The sequence below is a fragment of the Brassica napus genome, chromosome C8, assembly GCF_020379485.1.
Source record: "Brassica napus cultivar Da-Ae chromosome C8, Da-Ae, whole genome shotgun sequence".
Classification (NCBI taxonomy): domain Eukaryota; kingdom Viridiplantae; phylum Streptophyta; class Magnoliopsida; order Brassicales; family Brassicaceae; genus Brassica; species Brassica napus.
The window spans coordinates 40,244,003-40,258,965 of NC_063451.1; the positions used below are offsets into that span (position 1 = coordinate 40,244,003).

The 14,963-nt window shown below is 39.8% G+C and overlaps 5 protein-coding genes and 1 pseudogene across 10 annotated transcripts; 3 read left to right on the forward strand and 3 right to left on the reverse strand.

Annotated features, from left to right (window-relative positions):
* Positions 1 to 1,692: 1,692 nt before the first annotated feature.
* On the forward strand, positions 1,693 to 3,384 carry LOC106415045 (F-box/kelch-repeat protein SKIP20-like). Its single transcript, XM_013855657.3, has one exon. It carries the CDS (start codon positions 1,934 to 1,936, stop codon positions 3,200 to 3,202), a length of 1,269 nt encoding a protein of 422 aa, XP_013711111.2. The 5' UTR covers positions 1,693 to 1,933; the 3' UTR covers positions 3,203 to 3,384.
* Positions 3,385 to 4,028: 644 nt separating this feature from the next.
* LOC106415046 lies at positions 4,029 to 7,406 on the reverse strand (annotated as a pseudogene).
* Positions 5,372 to 6,546, reverse strand: LOC111208468 (alanine--tRNA ligase, mitochondrial). Of its 5 annotated transcripts, none has more exons than XM_022707461.2 (4): positions 6,278 to 6,546; positions 6,002 to 6,122; positions 5,884 to 5,926; positions 5,372 to 5,602 (listed from the first exon to the last, which is right to left on the reverse strand). In XM_022707461.2, the coding sequence occupies exons 1-3, from the start codon at positions 6,494 to 6,496 to the stop codon at positions 5,901 to 5,903; spliced, it is 366 nt and encodes a 121-aa protein (XP_022563182.1). In that variant the 5' UTR covers positions 6,497 to 6,546; the 3' UTR covers positions 5,372 to 5,602; positions 5,884 to 5,900. The 5 variants fall into 5 exon arrangements, with proteins under 5 accessions (XP_022563182.1, XP_022563186.1, XP_022563185.1 ...); XM_022707465.1 differs by having other exon boundaries at positions 6,012 to 6,122; positions 6,278 to 6,530; XM_022707464.2 differs by having other exon boundaries at positions 6,012 to 6,141; positions 6,278 to 6,518.
* A 205-nt stretch (positions 7,407 to 7,611) lies between the features above and the next one.
* LOC106413341 (putative histone-lysine N-methyltransferase ASHH4) lies at positions 7,612 to 10,379 on the forward strand. 2 transcript variants are annotated; one of them, XM_022709001.2, is made up of 12 exons: positions 7,612 to 7,868; positions 7,953 to 8,040; positions 8,120 to 8,231; positions 8,296 to 8,395; positions 8,484 to 8,562; positions 8,648 to 8,819; positions 8,903 to 8,983; positions 9,063 to 9,216; positions 9,342 to 9,357; positions 9,455 to 9,545; positions 9,674 to 9,722; positions 9,801 to 10,379. In XM_022709001.2, the coding sequence occupies exons 1-12, from the start codon at positions 7,848 to 7,850 to the stop codon at positions 9,870 to 9,872; spliced, it is 1,035 nt and encodes a 344-aa protein (XP_022564722.1). In that variant the 5' UTR covers positions 7,612 to 7,847; the 3' UTR covers positions 9,873 to 10,379. The 2 variants fall into 2 exon arrangements, with proteins under 2 accessions (XP_022564722.1, XP_013709591.1); XM_013854137.3 differs by having other exon boundaries at positions 7,614 to 7,868; positions 9,342 to 9,372.
* A 226-nt stretch (positions 10,380 to 10,605) lies between these two features.
* Positions 10,606 to 13,839, forward strand: LOC106414932 (methylenetetrahydrofolate reductase 1-like). The gene is made up of 10 exons (XM_013855515.3): positions 10,606 to 11,145; positions 11,242 to 11,324; positions 11,397 to 11,570; positions 11,921 to 12,094; positions 12,192 to 12,292; positions 12,407 to 12,518; positions 12,736 to 12,816; positions 12,925 to 13,102; positions 13,194 to 13,528; positions 13,625 to 13,839. The coding sequence occupies exons 1-10, from the start codon at positions 10,683 to 10,685 to the stop codon at positions 13,700 to 13,702; spliced, it is 1,779 nt and encodes a 592-aa protein (XP_013710969.2). The 5' UTR covers positions 10,606 to 10,682; the 3' UTR covers positions 13,703 to 13,839.
* LOC106414934 (aminoacyl tRNA synthase complex-interacting multifunctional protein 1) lies at positions 13,791 to 14,950 on the reverse strand. Its single transcript, XM_013855516.3, has 3 exons — positions 14,393 to 14,950; positions 14,106 to 14,312; positions 13,791 to 14,013 (listed from the first exon to the last, which is right to left on the reverse strand). Exons 1-3 carry the CDS (start codon positions 14,849 to 14,851, stop codon positions 13,870 to 13,872), a joined length of 810 nt encoding a protein of 269 aa, XP_013710970.1. The 5' UTR covers positions 14,852 to 14,950; the 3' UTR covers positions 13,791 to 13,869.
* Between the last annotated feature and the right edge of the window lie 13 nt (positions 14,951 to 14,963).

Consider the following 14,963-nt stretch of genomic DNA (forward strand, 5'->3'; position numbering starts at 1 on the left):
AATATATACGCAAAAATATATATTCTGTAAATTTATTATAAGACTTTTATTTTGTTCAATCACTAAATTTGTTTTCCTAAGATATATAAATTGGAAATTAAAAGCCAAAAGGCATGGAATATTTGTGTGGCTTCAGGCGTAAGAATACCCACTTGTTTGTTTCCACCTTTAAAGGCGAAGCAAACGAGTACTACAGATGACTGGTCTTCTAGAAAGCATACCTCGTTTTTCATATTTTTAATTTCATTACAATTTTTGTCTTGGCTACAAATCTATACCGAGATTTAATTGCCACAGTACAATTGTTAAAGAATAAGAATGATACAATAAACACTTTACCGAATGAACCAATAGCGCATACAAAACAAGCCGTACGAAGAAAAAGTGAATAGGATGATAAAACAGAAACAGAAACATCAAACATCAGACATGACTTCACTATGAAACATCACATTAACGATCTTTTTATTTTATTATTAATCTTGCAAAATACTCTGATTAATAAAATAATCCTACAAACTTTATAGTATGGTATCACTATTAGTGGTAGTTGATTGGAAACGAACATCAAATGGGGAAAGGGGAGAAAATTAAAGACAAGGTTGGCACACAGTAGGAGTTAGGGATTGGTATTTGGTAGAAATGGAACAGCCCTTTTAATGTCACACCTTACAAGTCCTGTAGATAAATAAATGTCAGACCTTCTCATTACTATTGATCGAGTATGTGATGTATAACCATTACCATATCATCCATGCATTGCTCGAGTTTAGTTTCTCGAGTTTGTTTTTAGTTTGGGCTTAATCAACGCTTCTAAAAATCTATAGCTTTGTTCCTTGTCTTTGGTTCAACTTTTACAGCACGTGAGGTTTTTGTCTAATTTGGTTAAAGAAAAACGAAACAAACATCAAACAAAACCTCGAGGCCGGTAACACAGTTGTCGACGCACACAAAATAAGGCTCTAACAACATCGTCACTCTTTGCAGTATTACTGTAAACTACACAAAATCTTTATCTATTTTGGATTCGTTTTGTGATATTTATCTTTTGTTCGAACAATGAGAGGTTGTGATATCTACGGTGCATGGTCCGTCCATGTGTCACCGTAGTGTCGTTTGGATAAGAAAGAAGATAAGTCATCATATCCACATGGACATCTTCTAGAACCATTTTTCAGAATAATTGAATTTAATTATTGTAAACAAGATATCTCGTACTATTTTGGTGGAAAAAAAAGAAAAAAGAAAAAGGAAAGATCAGAACCTTCACGGCATTTTACAATATTTAATGCGTTTACACACATCTAAAAATAAATATGAATAAAATCGAAATCGTGTGGCCCATTCCATATATGGGGAAATTAAATTATCAGTAGACATTTGAATGAGTTTATTCAGTGTGATCTGATAGGAGTATAATTTTTAAAATATTTGGCCGACATGTATGAAAAATGAACTATTAAGTAGACATTTGAATGAATTTATTCGGTGTGGTTTGATACGAGAATTTTTAAAATTAAAATTGCTTAATTAGCCTGCGTCAGATCGTTGTTTTTTTTTTTTTTGATCAAAACGTCAGATCGTTGTTAGTCCTACAAATAATGCAATATATATTTAAATTCCTATTTCACAGTATTTTTGTCCGTTTGTTCGGAAATATCAAAAATAATTAAGTGATGACAATAATAGAGACGCGGCAAAAATTATTCCAAAAAATAAAAATAAAAAGGTGATAATTATCTAAGGGCCGTCTTCTTCAGAACTAGGCCTATTCAGAATCTTATCCCCTATAAAAGGACCCCCTGCCACTTTGCTTACCAATCACATCTTCTTGAGTGTCTTATACGATTTTCAGTCAAAATCACAAAACATTTCTTCATAATCTGTGTATTTTAAGAAGCTTCCAGGTCTTGTAATAAGAGATAACCAAATAATGAGTGCGTCGGAGGAATTTAATGTAACAGGAGGCTTTCAGAGTCGTCGGGATTTAATCTCGGGACTGCCGGAGGAATTAGCGACGGAGTGTTTAGTTAGAGTTCCGTTCGAGTTTCATTCTTCCTTGAAATCAGTTTCACGGTTATGGCAAAGCCTAATCTCCGACCGTTCTTTTGACCGGGAGCGGCGAAGAGCTGGAAAAGATGAGTCTCTTCTCTGCCTTGTTCAGCCGTTGACTTCACCGTCGTATCCGGTTAATTCATCCGTGGACGGTGAGGTGAGTGAGAAGAAGAAAGTGGAGGAAGGCGAGTCTCATTCTCATCAGCACCAGCAGCTTCAGCAGCCGCGTGTGATTGGCACGCCACTTTACGGATTAAGCGTTTACAACGCAACTTTAGACACGTGGCACCGCGTCGCGATTCCGGAATGGATCCCTTTGTTCTGCGAGTGCGTCGCGCTTCAGGACGCGGGAAAAGTGCTGTTGATCGGCGGGTGGGATCCGGAGACGTTGCAGCCTGTGAAGGACGTGTTCGTGCTGGACTTCTCCGCCGCCGGGAGGAGTTGGAGGAGAGGGAAGCCGATGTCGGCGGCGAGATCGTTTTTCGCCTGCGCGGCTGTTGGTCCGACGAAGGTTTACGTCGCCGGAGGGCACGATGATCAGAAGAACGCGATCAAGTCGGCGGAAGTGTACGATGTGGAGAAGGACGAGTGGGTGACGATTCCTCCGATGACGGAAGGGAGAGACGAGTGTCACGGGTTCTCGATGGCGGCGGATCTTGGATTCTGCGTGTTGAGCGGTTACGGGACGGAGACGCAAGGGCAATTCCGATCTGACGCTGAGATTTACGATCCGGTTTCGAATTCATGGTCTGTTATCGAGAATGTTTGGCCGTTTCCGGATCTGAGCCCGAGAGGTCGCACCGCCGCGGTTATTGAATCCGCCGGAGATTTCAGAGGTTGCAAGTTATGGTGCTTTGTTGACAGCCAGAGACAGTGTCAGCCTCGCTGGGAAGTTGAGGACGATTCGATGAAATGGAGGCTGGTTATGGAGACGATTCGGCTTCCGGTGACGACGATGACTTCGGTTTTCGCGGCAAGCTTGAGTGGTCAAGCGGTGGCGATGATTGGCGGCGGCGGGGAAGAAAGCGGGACGACGATGATGATGATGATGACGAAGGGGGAGAAAAATGGCGGGAAGTGGAGCCACGTCAGCACTCCGTCTGTTTTTTCAAGTCTTCCTTTCTCCTATGCTTCAATCTACGTCTAATGATCTGAAGCTCTCTGTTTTAAGATAATTTTGACTTTTAAAGTCAACTTTTTTTTTGTTTGGGAAATGGTGGGATTTATACGAGAATTCAATGTTTTATATAGTATAAAACATGAAGTATATAGGTTGATATATAAAACATGAAATATTCGTATCAACCTTAATAGAACTGTATTTCACTATTTTGAGATGTAAAATGTAATATTTCGGACAAAGGCACAAATGGATTTAGGGAGACTGGTTAAAGTAATTGCCACTCATCTTCATGCTCCTCACAAGTACATGTCACAGTGCTGGTTTCTGCGATTCCACGATCACCAGTTCTGTGAGATTTAGTCACCGTAAACAACGGAGCGCCATTGGAATCTCCGGCTAGCTTGGTTGCTCGGATGCAGAAATCATCAAAGTCATCTGTGTTACCAAGTAGCAAGTTAATATCAGCAGGGTAATTCGGACCGTACCTCAACAAACCAGTTCATATTGTTTAAGAATATCTTAAAACTCCCAAAACCAAACCGAAACTGAACTTTGCAATCAAACAAACGTAAACCGGAATGGAGTTCAGAGTGTAACCAAAACGAATTAGCATTGGTTTAAAAACTGGTTTCAATAAAGGAAGAACTGAACCGAAACTAAACCAACTTATCGTTAGAAACCAGTGCAGTACCTTTATCCCGGCAGTAGAATCCAAGAGCTAGCGACGGGTCGAGTGACTCCAAGGGAACATAACGTACAGTACTGTAGCAGATAAGCATGAGTAATAATACGTGAAAAATCATGAGGAGACAGAGAACTAAATGAGGCAAAACTGAATCAATCAAGTCACTCACTTGCAATGGTAAGAGGAGGTGTCAACATCTTGAGTTTCTTTGTTGACTGTCACTACCTACCAACCATTACCGATAAGGTTCAACCAGTGAGACCAAAATGTGGATGAAGCACATGGACTGTGATTTAATATCAGTCCCCAAACAGATCATTCAATCCCCAAACCAATCAGACAATACATAGATTAATGTGAAAGAGACAATATAATGAATATGGACCCCCTTGATGTCTCAAACATCAAATCAAAGTATGCCAGATCAAAAAGTTGAGTAATTTTCGTAATTATGATTCTATCCAGAATCTAAAAACGTGGATTCAGAAGGACTGGTCTGGAAAAACCTGTAGGACATCGTGCGGATCAAGGTAGAAGCCTTTATCTTCTTGAACTCCAACTATGTAAGTTGATGCACCTGGTTTGCCACCCAAAATGCCCAGGCTTTGAGGGAATGTGAAAGTGGCTAACAGTGATGGAATGTACCTGACAATAAATTAAGAATCTTTTTATTTCAGAAACATGTCAATGATTGCACACAAATTCCACTAACATCATATCTACTTTATACTGTATATTTAGATTCATGTGTGTATGTAATTAGAAGCGATCAAAATTTTAGACGTTTAGTACATATCTCCTAGCAAACAATTTGATAAAATCACAAACCTTGGGTTCACTTTGTCAAGTCCAAGAACCAGTGGGACCAAGAGAAGAACTGACGTCCACTCAGTTTCTCCTTTTGAATATTCCAAACACGTTTTGGTAACATCTTCTATACAGAGAATCGGAGCTCCACCTCTCTCCCCATCTTCGCTGCCAGAAACGATATGAACAGCCATGGAACACAAATGGTCTTTAACATCAGTTTCTTCTCTTCTCTTCCGAACTAATGCTTCCCATGATCGACAAACAGCATATGGTCTAAGATCTCTAAGTATCCCTCTTCAGGTGGCTGCATTTTCAAACCAAACAAGCTCATTTTCAATGTTCTGGATTCGTGACTAATCAGATGGATGTTCCCAGTACTGTATATTCAGTAAGTAAGACAACATAACTAACCTCAGATTCCTTTTTCCTCCAAGACCTTCCCAGCCTTTGAAATAGCAAAGCCTGTTAAAGATGGATTTTAGACCATATGTTAAAGAGAACTTTGAAGCATAAGAGCATCATTAACCCACAAACTCATTTGGATCTCTTAATGACTATTATATTAATTAAATATTGATAAGAACTTTAATTAAGAGACATCTAGATTTTGTGCTCCAATGCTAGTTTCTTAATAAGGGTTTTTTAAAAAAAAAATTAAAGGCAAGAGAAAAACCTCTAGGAAAAGAGCTTCCTTCTGCACCTCATGCTTTGCAACAGCTGCTGGTTTTGGAACCTTGTGATTCGCTACATACATGAAAGACACTCACCACACAGTCATTAAGTGGATTTCGAGACATACCAGGACGAGAGCCATCAGCGATAGCAAATGAGAGCGTCCTAATATGATCCGCAACCACTCTATAAGCCATGTCAACTCTATCGACAACTTCCACACCAACTTTGCCAGAATATGGCCTAGCTCCTGTGGCCTAAAAATGTGAAAGAATGAACACCACAAGTTAAGATTCACTGCAACTAGGGGAAAAGGTTGTTTTTTTTTGTTTTTCTTGACAGTTTTATATTCAATGTAGCTAGATTCTGCACCTGACACAACAACCTACATTGCGCTCTACCATGAAACAACACCTATCTATTCCATGCTTGTCAAAAAACTATGAATATTAAGAAAGTTTATTTGGTCTCATCAAGATGTGTTTGTCACTAACCAAGTGACATGTTCTTTGTTATGAGTTTATGAAAAGACCAATACCTTGTAGATTTCAATCACTACCAATTCTGAAACTTTCCTACTCCTGCAAGGTCACATGATATTTCTTAAAGACAAAACCAACTTCAAAGAACACATTCATGGAAGGAATCAAAAATACTTGCAGATACCCTTGGACTAATGATCCGAGTAAAAGGATCACCAAGAGTAAAGAGCTTAGCTTTGATCTTTCCATAAGCAGCATATGCTGATCTTAAAGGAAACATCTCCACCATCGTTTTCTGCAATTAGAATCCCAATCTGTTAAGCTAATACACTTTTCTTCAGATTCATTCTACAAAATTAATCATCAAAATCTGAAAAACATTACCCTGATGATTGAAAGTTGGATCAACGAATGTTTTCCTAATCAAACCCCAAGCTTCCGCAAGATTACCTGATCGTGAAGAGAATCTCGCTTAACGACGGAAGAAGCGGCGGAGCAGGCGAAGGCAGTCAGAGACAGCCTGAAACGAGGTCCGAGCAGGTCGCGACACAACTCCGTCGGCGGCTTCTGAGAAGAAAGTTGAGAAACGGTGGAAGCACCAGAAGAAATCGTCGTTCTTCGTCGAGTGAGAGAGAAACTTTTCCTCTGCCCAATAGCAATTAAACACATGTTTTTAAGAGACGTATCTTCCACACCCTAATTAAGATACGTGCCTAAACTTAATATCTATTTTTCTTTTTCTTTTAATTACAAATTTCATTAAGAGACCCCTTAAAAGACTGCGTTAATGCTGCTCTAAGGCTAAAAGATGATAACTCCTTACAAAACCGGACCTGTGCAAAGAGCATTTGGCCGCTTCTAAGCATGCAACCCCAGTTGACATCACTAGTATAAGTTGTGTCTCCAATGGCCTCAAAACCTATAAAAATAACACAATGAGTTTCATGTCACCGCTTAAGCTAGCTTGAGTTGAAGGGGATATACAAACAAACCTCTACGGTATGTCATTAGTACTAAGGACGAAAAGTCTTGCGTAAATGCGTCAGCTACTTGTGAGGATTCATTTTCTGAGATTTTATAACAGACACCCAGTAGCCATATCTCGCTTGTACTGTTGGGAATGCCGGCCTACTCGGCCCTAAAACACGGTCTTGAAGTCTCCTAATTGCCCCACTAGCCATAGAAGCTGTTTTAAGAATCACTGTCCAACCATTATGTGGGGTGCAAATTGGCTGATGCTCGGACGTTGAAGCCTCCCTAAACGTTTGAGAGACTAAGGGAAGCGTCGAATCTGAGACTAGAGACGTTGGGGACTGATCAAGGTTTTCATCGGCGTTTGACGACGAACATTTTGAAGGAAGAAAACTATCACATATAGCTTCCATTAAGTAGACGTAGAGCACCAAATGCAGCATGTCTTGCGGCCTCATCAATCCCAGAGAAGCTACCTTTTTGTCTGCAATAAGAGATCAAAACAAGATCAGGTTAACATTGTAACAGAATTTATCTCTCAAAGTCAGCTCAAAGCACACAAAAGTTATAACCTAGAGGCAAAATGATTAACTAACAAGCGTAACTCACAAATTATCTTCTAAACTCCTGGATAAATGCTCAATCAGTCAACTATAGAGTATTGCCATTAGTATATGCGTATTTTATTAGATAAATGCGACAAACTAAAAATATAACTATCCACGTAATTAGTCTGTTTAGCACGATGAATGCTTCGTCTTGGGTTCGTTATGGGCCAGTACATTAAAGCTCATTTGTTTCTAAACCTGAGATTAGCGGGCCTGCATCAATCAACACAATGACAATATTGCCCTTTAGTCCCGACTTGTGGATTTTATTTATTTTGAAAGGAAACGGGTTAACTAACTGCCCGCTCGTTTCTCTCTTCGCGTCTCTTCACTCCCTCACGATTCATCATCTTCTTCGTATTCAATTTGATTAGAGTTTTAAAAAGTTTCAGAGATCTATACGCTTCCATTGAAGATCTTTGATTGTTGTCTCTATTGCCATGAGTACCGCCAAGAAGAAGGTACGTTCGATCTTAGCCTTCAGTTCTTTTTAATTAATTTCTCTGTTTCCTATCGCCTTAAAACGTTTCCTCTGCTTTTTTTAGGGTTCCGATCAGAATCAAAAAAGTAAAGGGCTCATAAAGTTCTCGAAGAAGATTTCTGAATCTGAGGAATTGAACTTCATAAAGCGCAGTATCTTTTTCAATTTGTTACTAGTTAACTTTCCACACACGCTTTTGGATTTGTTTTCACATTGATCCTTGTTTTTAAGATATATACCTGAATAAGAAGTTCAACAAGAAGGTTAAAGATCATGGCATCTTCTGTTCTTGCTCTGTCTCTCCATCCTCTTCAACTCTCTGTGGCAGTGACTGCAGTTGTGGGTATGTAATGTATCTTGTAGCTAGTATGTTACTTAACCATTCATCACATTTTTATTTTTTACAGGATACTACTCTCTAGCTGTTCATCTAGTTGCCAGTGCAGATGTCAGTGCACTAACAAGCCGTTCCAACAAAGACATATCAAGAAGATGAAACTAGTTCAGGTTGGTACTCGGTAGCTACAAGTTGTTGTTGGCCTTACAAAAGAATGTTAAGTTTTAAGTGTAGCTTTAAGTAAGTTGTTTATTGTAGACAGAGAAGTGTGGATATGGGATTGTAGCAGATGAAGATATCAACGCAGGAGAGTTTATCATCGAATATGTTGGGGAAGGTGATTGTGATTATCTGGTTGCTTATTTCATTGCTTACCGTGTGACATTTTACTTGTCTTCTTACGTCACTATTACTCATTGTAGTTATTGACGAAAAGACTTGTGAAGAAAGACTTATGAAGCTGAAGCATAAGGACGTGACAAATTTCTACTTGTGTCAGATAAACGGGAACATGTTGATTGATGCTACATACAAGGGGAATAAATCAAGATTTATAAATCACAGTTGCAATCCTAATGCAGAGATGCAGAAATGGTTTGTTAACTTCTTCTTATTATCCATCTTCTCACTTTACTTCTGAACAAAGTAACTTGTTATGACATTTTTGTATCCAATAGGATAATTGATGGAGAGACAAGGATTGGCATCTTTGCGACCCGTTACATAAACAGAGGAGAGCATTTGACCTACGATTACCAGTAAGAACGTTTCCTTTACAGAATTTTCATTATCGATGGCCACAATACTGTGTAGTTGTGATACTAAGAGCTATAGCAGGTTTGTTCAGTTTGGTGCAGATCAAGATTGCTACTGTGGTGCAGCGTGTTGCAGGAAAAAGCTAGGTGCAAAAGCTTGCAAAGCTAAGAGCGTACCCTCTGATGAAGCTGTGAACCTAACGGCATGTAAAGCAGTGACCTGGAAACCACCCAAGGTAAGACCTGTATTGCTGAACTGTTTTGAGTTTATGTCTCATGATCTTATATTTTGTATTCCAACTATTAAGTCATCTATATACTCATCTCTTGATTTGGTATGCTATACACAATGTGGTGTTAGGTTAAAAAGACTCGAGGTAGACACTCCCCCGGTTAGTATAAATTCTTAAAGCTCGATTTTCGACAAGCTTCTCGATTCAGAGGTAAGGAAAAAACACAATTTGGATGCGTCAGGACAATCTAGGAACACTCATGGCCAAAGGAAAATATGTTGCCCGAACTGCATTGGTGTGGTAATCATGTTGGCACGTTCCACAAACCAGACGTAAACTTAATTTTCCTCTTAAGTCAAAATGTTCAGTCAGATACATTTGTTATGCTCACTGAGGGCCTCTTTAGTCTTGTATCCTGTTGTTCTCGGACTCTTTTGAGTTTAGTATTTGACATTTTCAGGTGTTTCGGCATCATTAGAGAGTTTGATGAGTGTTCAAGAAAGCATTTGGTATGACTCCAGCTCAATTCTGTTGTTCACCTTCGTTTTATGAATCTATAAAAACAAAAATGTTTGTCTTTTATCCAGGTCATGTACGAGGATGGTGTTACTGAGACCATCGACTTGTCCAGAGAAGTTTGGAAGCTCATAGATGTTTGATATTTGCTTCAGCCTACGTTCTGATTCATTCCATTCTTTTACCTTTTAGTTTCTCATGAATTGTTGAAAATTGTCGTTAACCGGGGTGTATGTGCTATAGTAACCAACCAAACCGTCTCGGTTGGCAAAGGATGTGTGTAATGTAGACTTTGTTGTTGTACCAACTCGAATCATTGTGTGTGAAATATTTTTTGGACAAGTGGTTTTGATGTTAAGACCAGAGGGGTTTGGTTATTTGAGGACCATAACCAATTACCGGTTTGTTCTGTTCGCAAGTCCAGCTATTTATTAAATGAAATAAATAAGCGCACGTGTGGGCAAGCAGCGTTGGTAGATTAGTATTCGTTGTAGCAATTAACACCCACGCGCCGGTGAACGACATGGGATTGGCTTCCGGTGGTAGGTGATGTGGGGCCTTAATCTCACCAACCTTAGCTGAACAGTTTAGAAATTTATAAGCTTAATTATATGTTTAGTTTTTGCATAAAACATGCATTTAAGATTTAACGAAATAGTGAAGTATATATAAGCAGACACCATTATTATTTTTACCACTTCTTGAGTTTTATAATATAAGTAGTTCTAAAAGTTTTCTTTTATTTTAAAATATAAATTATTTTGGCATCAATGTAATTTTTTTTAAATTTGTTAGTTATTTTGTGACCAATTAAATTACGTTAATTTTTATAACTAATTTAATTTATATACTAAATAATAATTTTTAAAATATAAAAGATCTATAGTGAGAGACCACTTGCCTCTCCACCACTAACTCTTCCCACATCTAAGATTCGAATCTCATCAACGACGATGAAGGTAGTCGACAAGATCAAATCCGCGACGGAGCAAGGCCAAACCGCCTTCTCCTTCGAGTTCTTCCCGCCGAAGACCGAAGATGGCGTCGAGAATCTCTTCGAACGGATGGATCGTCTGGTCTCGTACGGACCTTCCTTCTGCGACATCACCTGGGGCGCCGGAGGATCCACCGCGGATCTCACGCTCGAGATCGCCTCGAGGATGCAGAACGCGATCTGCGTGGAGACGATGATGCATCTCACCTGCACCAACATGCCGGTGGAGAAGATCGACCACGCGCTCGAGACGATTAGATCCAACGGGATTCAGAATGTGCTCGCGCTTAGAGGGGATCCGCCTCATGGGCAGGATAAGTTCGTTCAGGTGGAAGGAGGGTTCGCTTGTGCGTTGGATCTGGTGAATCATATTAAGAGCAAGTATGGTGATTACTTTGGGATCACTGTTGCTGGTTATCCTGGTATTATTCAAAAGTTGCTTCCTTTTTTTGAAACTTTGTTGTTTGTTTTGTTAATGTTTCTTTAATTGGGTTTGTGGGGTTTTTGTTTTGAATCAGAGGCTCATCCGGATGTGATTGAAGCTGATGGACTTGCTACTCCCGAGTCTTATCAGAGTGATCTTGCTTACCTGAAGAAAAAGGTTTAGAATTTGTGTTATGGCTTTGTTGATTTGAGTTGTTTTTTATCTCTGATGGGTTGGTTTGTGGAATAGGTTGATGCTGGAGCGGATCTGATTGTGACGCAGCTGTTCTATGATACTGATATTTTCCTCAAGTTTGTGAATGACTGTCGGCAAATTGGGATTAATTGTCCCGTTGTTCCTGGGATTATGCCCATTTCTAACTACAAGGGGTTCTTGCGTATGGCTGGTTTCTGCAAGACCAAGGTTCGTTTCAGTGATAGAACATGTTGTCTTTGTGCTTAACTGCGTAAGATTAGATTGATACAGCTTGCAATGTGTAGACGCATGTTTCTTTCTGCTTAAATGCGTAAGATTAGATTGATATAGCTGGCAATGTGTGGAAACATGTTGTCTTTGGGCTTAAATGCTTTAAGGTTATATTGAGTTTACTGCATATATGTGGTTGATTATTGATCATATTTTACTGCATATATGTGGTTGATTATTGATCATGTAAGCACAGGGTGACATCTTTTAGACCCTTCGTTTTGTCTTTAGCTTAATGTTCTCGGATTTTTTTTTTTAATATTCCATTCATGTTATCATTGCTATAGATACCTGCTGAGCTCACTGCTGCGTTGGAGCCTATCAAGGACAATGAAGAAGCTGTTAAGGCCTTTGGTATTCACTTTGCAACAGAAATGTGCAAAAAGATCTTGGCTCATGGAATCTCTACCCTTCATATCTACACATTGAACATGGACAAATCAGCTATTGGGATATTAATGGTTGTTTCTCATTTCCTTGTTAAAGTTTTTTTTTTTTTTTTTTTTTTAAATGTCACTGTGGACACTGGAGGACTTAACAATGGTGCTGATATTGCAGAACCTTGGTCTGATTGATGAGTCAAAAATTACTCGTTCTTTACCTTGGAGACGCCCTGCAAATGTTTTCCGAACTAAAGAAGATGTTCGTCCTATTTTCTGGTAAACCTTCATTTTATTTCTTGTGCTCTGATGTAGTCTCACCAATCGATGCAAATCTTAAACTTGTATGTACGGAGAGAATAATACTATTTGTTTCTCTTTGAATCTTTGCAGGGCAAACCGTCCAAAGAGCTACATATCCAGAACAAAAGGCTGGAATGACTTCCCACAGGGACGGTGGGGTGATTCACGCAGTGCATCATATGGTACACTTTCCGATTATCAGGTACCACATATGTACAAGACTTGATAATCAACTTTTAGATTTCCTAAGTTGAATTATGAAGGGTTCTCTCAGTTGCTCTACTTTAGCAGCTTAAGATTGTATTTGCATATTACTGTTTTCCACTAGCGTTATAAAGAGATGCTTGATTAATGTGTCATCTTTTTATGTGTCTTTCATTGCCAATAACTTGCACTGATCTATATGCATTTGTTGATAGTTCATGCGCCCACGAGCACGTGACAAGAAGCTTCAACAAGAATGGGTCGTCCCATTGAAAGGCATTGAAGATGTGCAAGAGGTAGCCTCTCCTTTTCGTGGCAGTGTCATATAAACTGATTCGTTCATATTATTTTCACCTTATACACAATTACTTACAAGTTATCTTCGAAACAATGTCACAAACCAGAAATTCAAGGAGCTCTGCCTTGGAAGCCTAAAGAGCAGTCCATGGTCTGAGTTAGATGGACTCCAGCCAGAGACAAAGATCATTAACGAGAAGCTCGGCAAAATCAACTCCAACGGCTTCTTGACCATCAATAGCCAACCATCAGTCAACGCAGCCAAATCTGATTCCCCAGCTATTGGTAATGATCGATCCACTTCTTAGAAGCTTATTCATTGGGTAGTTGTGTTAGCTTATACCAAAAATGTTTAACTCCATTGGGAAATTTGCAGGATGGGGTGGTCCTGGTGGATACGTCTACCAGAAAGCTTACCTAGAGTTCTTCTGCTCAAAGGACAAGTTAGACACATTCATGGAGAAATCCAAAGCTTTTCCTTCCATCACCTACATGGCCGTGAACAAAGCAGGGAACTGGGTATCAAACGTTGGCGAAGCCGATGTGAATGCAGTTACTTGGGGAGTGTTCCCAGCTAAGGAGATTATCCAACCGACAATCGTGGATCCAGCCAGTTTCAAAGTCTGGAAAGATGAAGCCTTTGAGATTTGGTCAAGAAGCTGGGCTAACTTGTACCCAGAGGATGACCCTTCTAGAAAGTTGCTCGAGGAGGTACATAATCATCTTCTCCATTTATATTCTCTTCTTATCTCAAACCAGATTCGTGTTTAAACTGTAATGATGATTGGTATATAATCAAATGTGCAGGTGAAGAACAGCTACTTCCTGGTGAGCTTAGTGGACAACGACTACATCAATGGTGATATATTTTCCATCTTTGCTTGATCTCTGAGAAAACCAAACATTCGATTTCCAGTGATTTTTTGTTGTTGTAATCTTTCCTTTTTAAAGATGTGATTGATGAACCAAGGAAAAAAAAAACATGAGTTTCATTGCAATGAAAGTACTTTGTTCTGCTTTTATCTCTCTGTCAAAAATCAAATAACATTAAATCAAGAAATGTTGGCATTTTTCAAAGTGTTGGAAGTGACAAGACCAGAAGATGTCCGCATCAAATGCTCCTTAAGCATGGAAACACCAGACTCATCAGTCTTCAAAAGCGGTTGCACAGCTTCCCACATCTTCTTCTTCTGAACCTGCAACCAAATAGACAATCAATCACTAGCAACACTAAGAGACCTTTGTTACTGAAAATGAACAAGTCTTTGCAATGGCTTAAATAAAAGACCTTGTTAGGAGGTGAAGGCTCAGGAAGCTGCTCGAGATCTTCCTCATTACCAAACCAAACTCTGTCCCCAGGAACAGAGCCTTGTGGTGGAACCAAAGGCTCAACATTCTCATGAGATGAGTCAGAAGCGCAGAGAAGCATACCACATGACTTGACTCCCCTCATGTTCCTTGGCTTCAGATTAGCCAACACCACAACTGATGCACCCTAATACATTCACACCCCTATGGTCAATTCGATTGTTCTTTCAACCTTAATAAGAAACGTTGGGAACAATGAAAGCTGACCTGAAGGAGATCGAGAGGTACGTATTTGACGAGACCACTGCAGATGATTCTTGGCTCAGCTTCACCTATGTCGACTTCTTCAACGTACAGAGAATCAGCTTCCTCGTGTTGCCACGCTTTCACGATTCTTCCTACTCTTATGTCTAACAGATTCGCCGTCTCCTTCACATTCTCCTCCACCTCCTCCACAGACTCAACCTTCTTCTCCGGTTCAGACACTGGAGACACAGCATCAGGAGCCGCCGTGCAGAAAGTAGTAACTCGAGGCCAGGAGCTTCGACGGCGATGGTTATTGACGGCGGAGACTACAAGAGATCGAGAAACTGAAGCTACCGTCTTCGATGAAAAGGAGAAGCAACGAGGGAGCTGGCCACGGAGAGGAAGCGATGAGATTTGGGAGGCGAAAAGTCCAGCCTTTACTTTGAGACCACCGGAGATAACAGCTGCCGTCGCCGCCATTGACTTAGCTAAGATCTCTCTGTTTTAAGTGTTATCTCTCTGAACTCTCCATCTCTACCATATCTGTTATCTAATTATATATTCGAGAGGATTTTGTTTGCTTCTCTCTTTG

Coding starts and splice junctions, on each gene's coding strand:
- LOC106415045 (XM_013855657.3), top strand. CDS start 1,934: ATGAGTGCGTCGGAGGAATTTAATGTAACAGGAGGCTTTCAGAGTCGT.
- LOC111208468 (XM_022707461.2), bottom strand. CDS start 6,496: ATGTGTTTAATTGCTATTGGGCAGAGGAAAAGTTTCTCTCTCACTCGA. Junction 6,123..6,277: donor GAGATTCTCTTCACGATCAG/GTAATCTTGCGG, acceptor TTCTAATTGCAG/AAAACGATGGTGGAGATGTT. Junction 5,927..6,001: donor TAGTCCAAGGGTATCTGCAA/GTATTTTTGATT, acceptor GTGACCTTGCAG/GAGTAGGAAAGTTTCAGAAT.
- LOC106413341 (XM_013854137.3), top strand. CDS start 7,848: ATGAGTACCGCCAAGAAGAAG. Junction 8,396..8,483: donor AGAAGATGAAACTAGTTCAG/GTTGGTACTCGG, acceptor TGTTTATTGTAG/ACAGAGAAGTGTGGATATGG. Junction 9,546..9,673: donor GCACGTTCCACAAACCAGAC/GTAAACTTAATT, acceptor TGACATTTTCAG/GTGTTTCGGCATCATTAGAG.
- LOC106414932 (XM_013855515.3), top strand. CDS start 10,683: ATGAAGGTAGTCGACAAGATCAAATCCGCGACGGAGCAAGGCCAAACC. Junction 11,146..11,241: donor CACTGTTGCTGGTTATCCTG/GTATTATTCAAA, acceptor GTTTTGAATCAG/AGGCTCATCCGGATGTGATT. Junction 12,293..12,406: donor GATGTTCGTCCTATTTTCTG/GTAAACCTTCAT, acceptor GAATCTTTGCAG/GGCAAACCGTCCAAAGAGCT.
- LOC106414934 (XM_013855516.3), bottom strand. CDS start 14,851: ATGGCGGCGACGGCAGCTGTTATCTCCGGTGGTCTCAAAGTAAAGGCT. Junction 14,313..14,392: donor TACCTCTCGATCTCCTTCAG/GTCAGCTTTCAT, acceptor TGAATGTATTAG/GGTGCATCAGTTGTGGTGTT. Junction 14,014..14,105: donor AGCCTTCACCTCCTAACAAG/GTCTTTTATTTA, acceptor ATTTGGTTGCAG/GTTCAGAAGAAGAAGATGTG.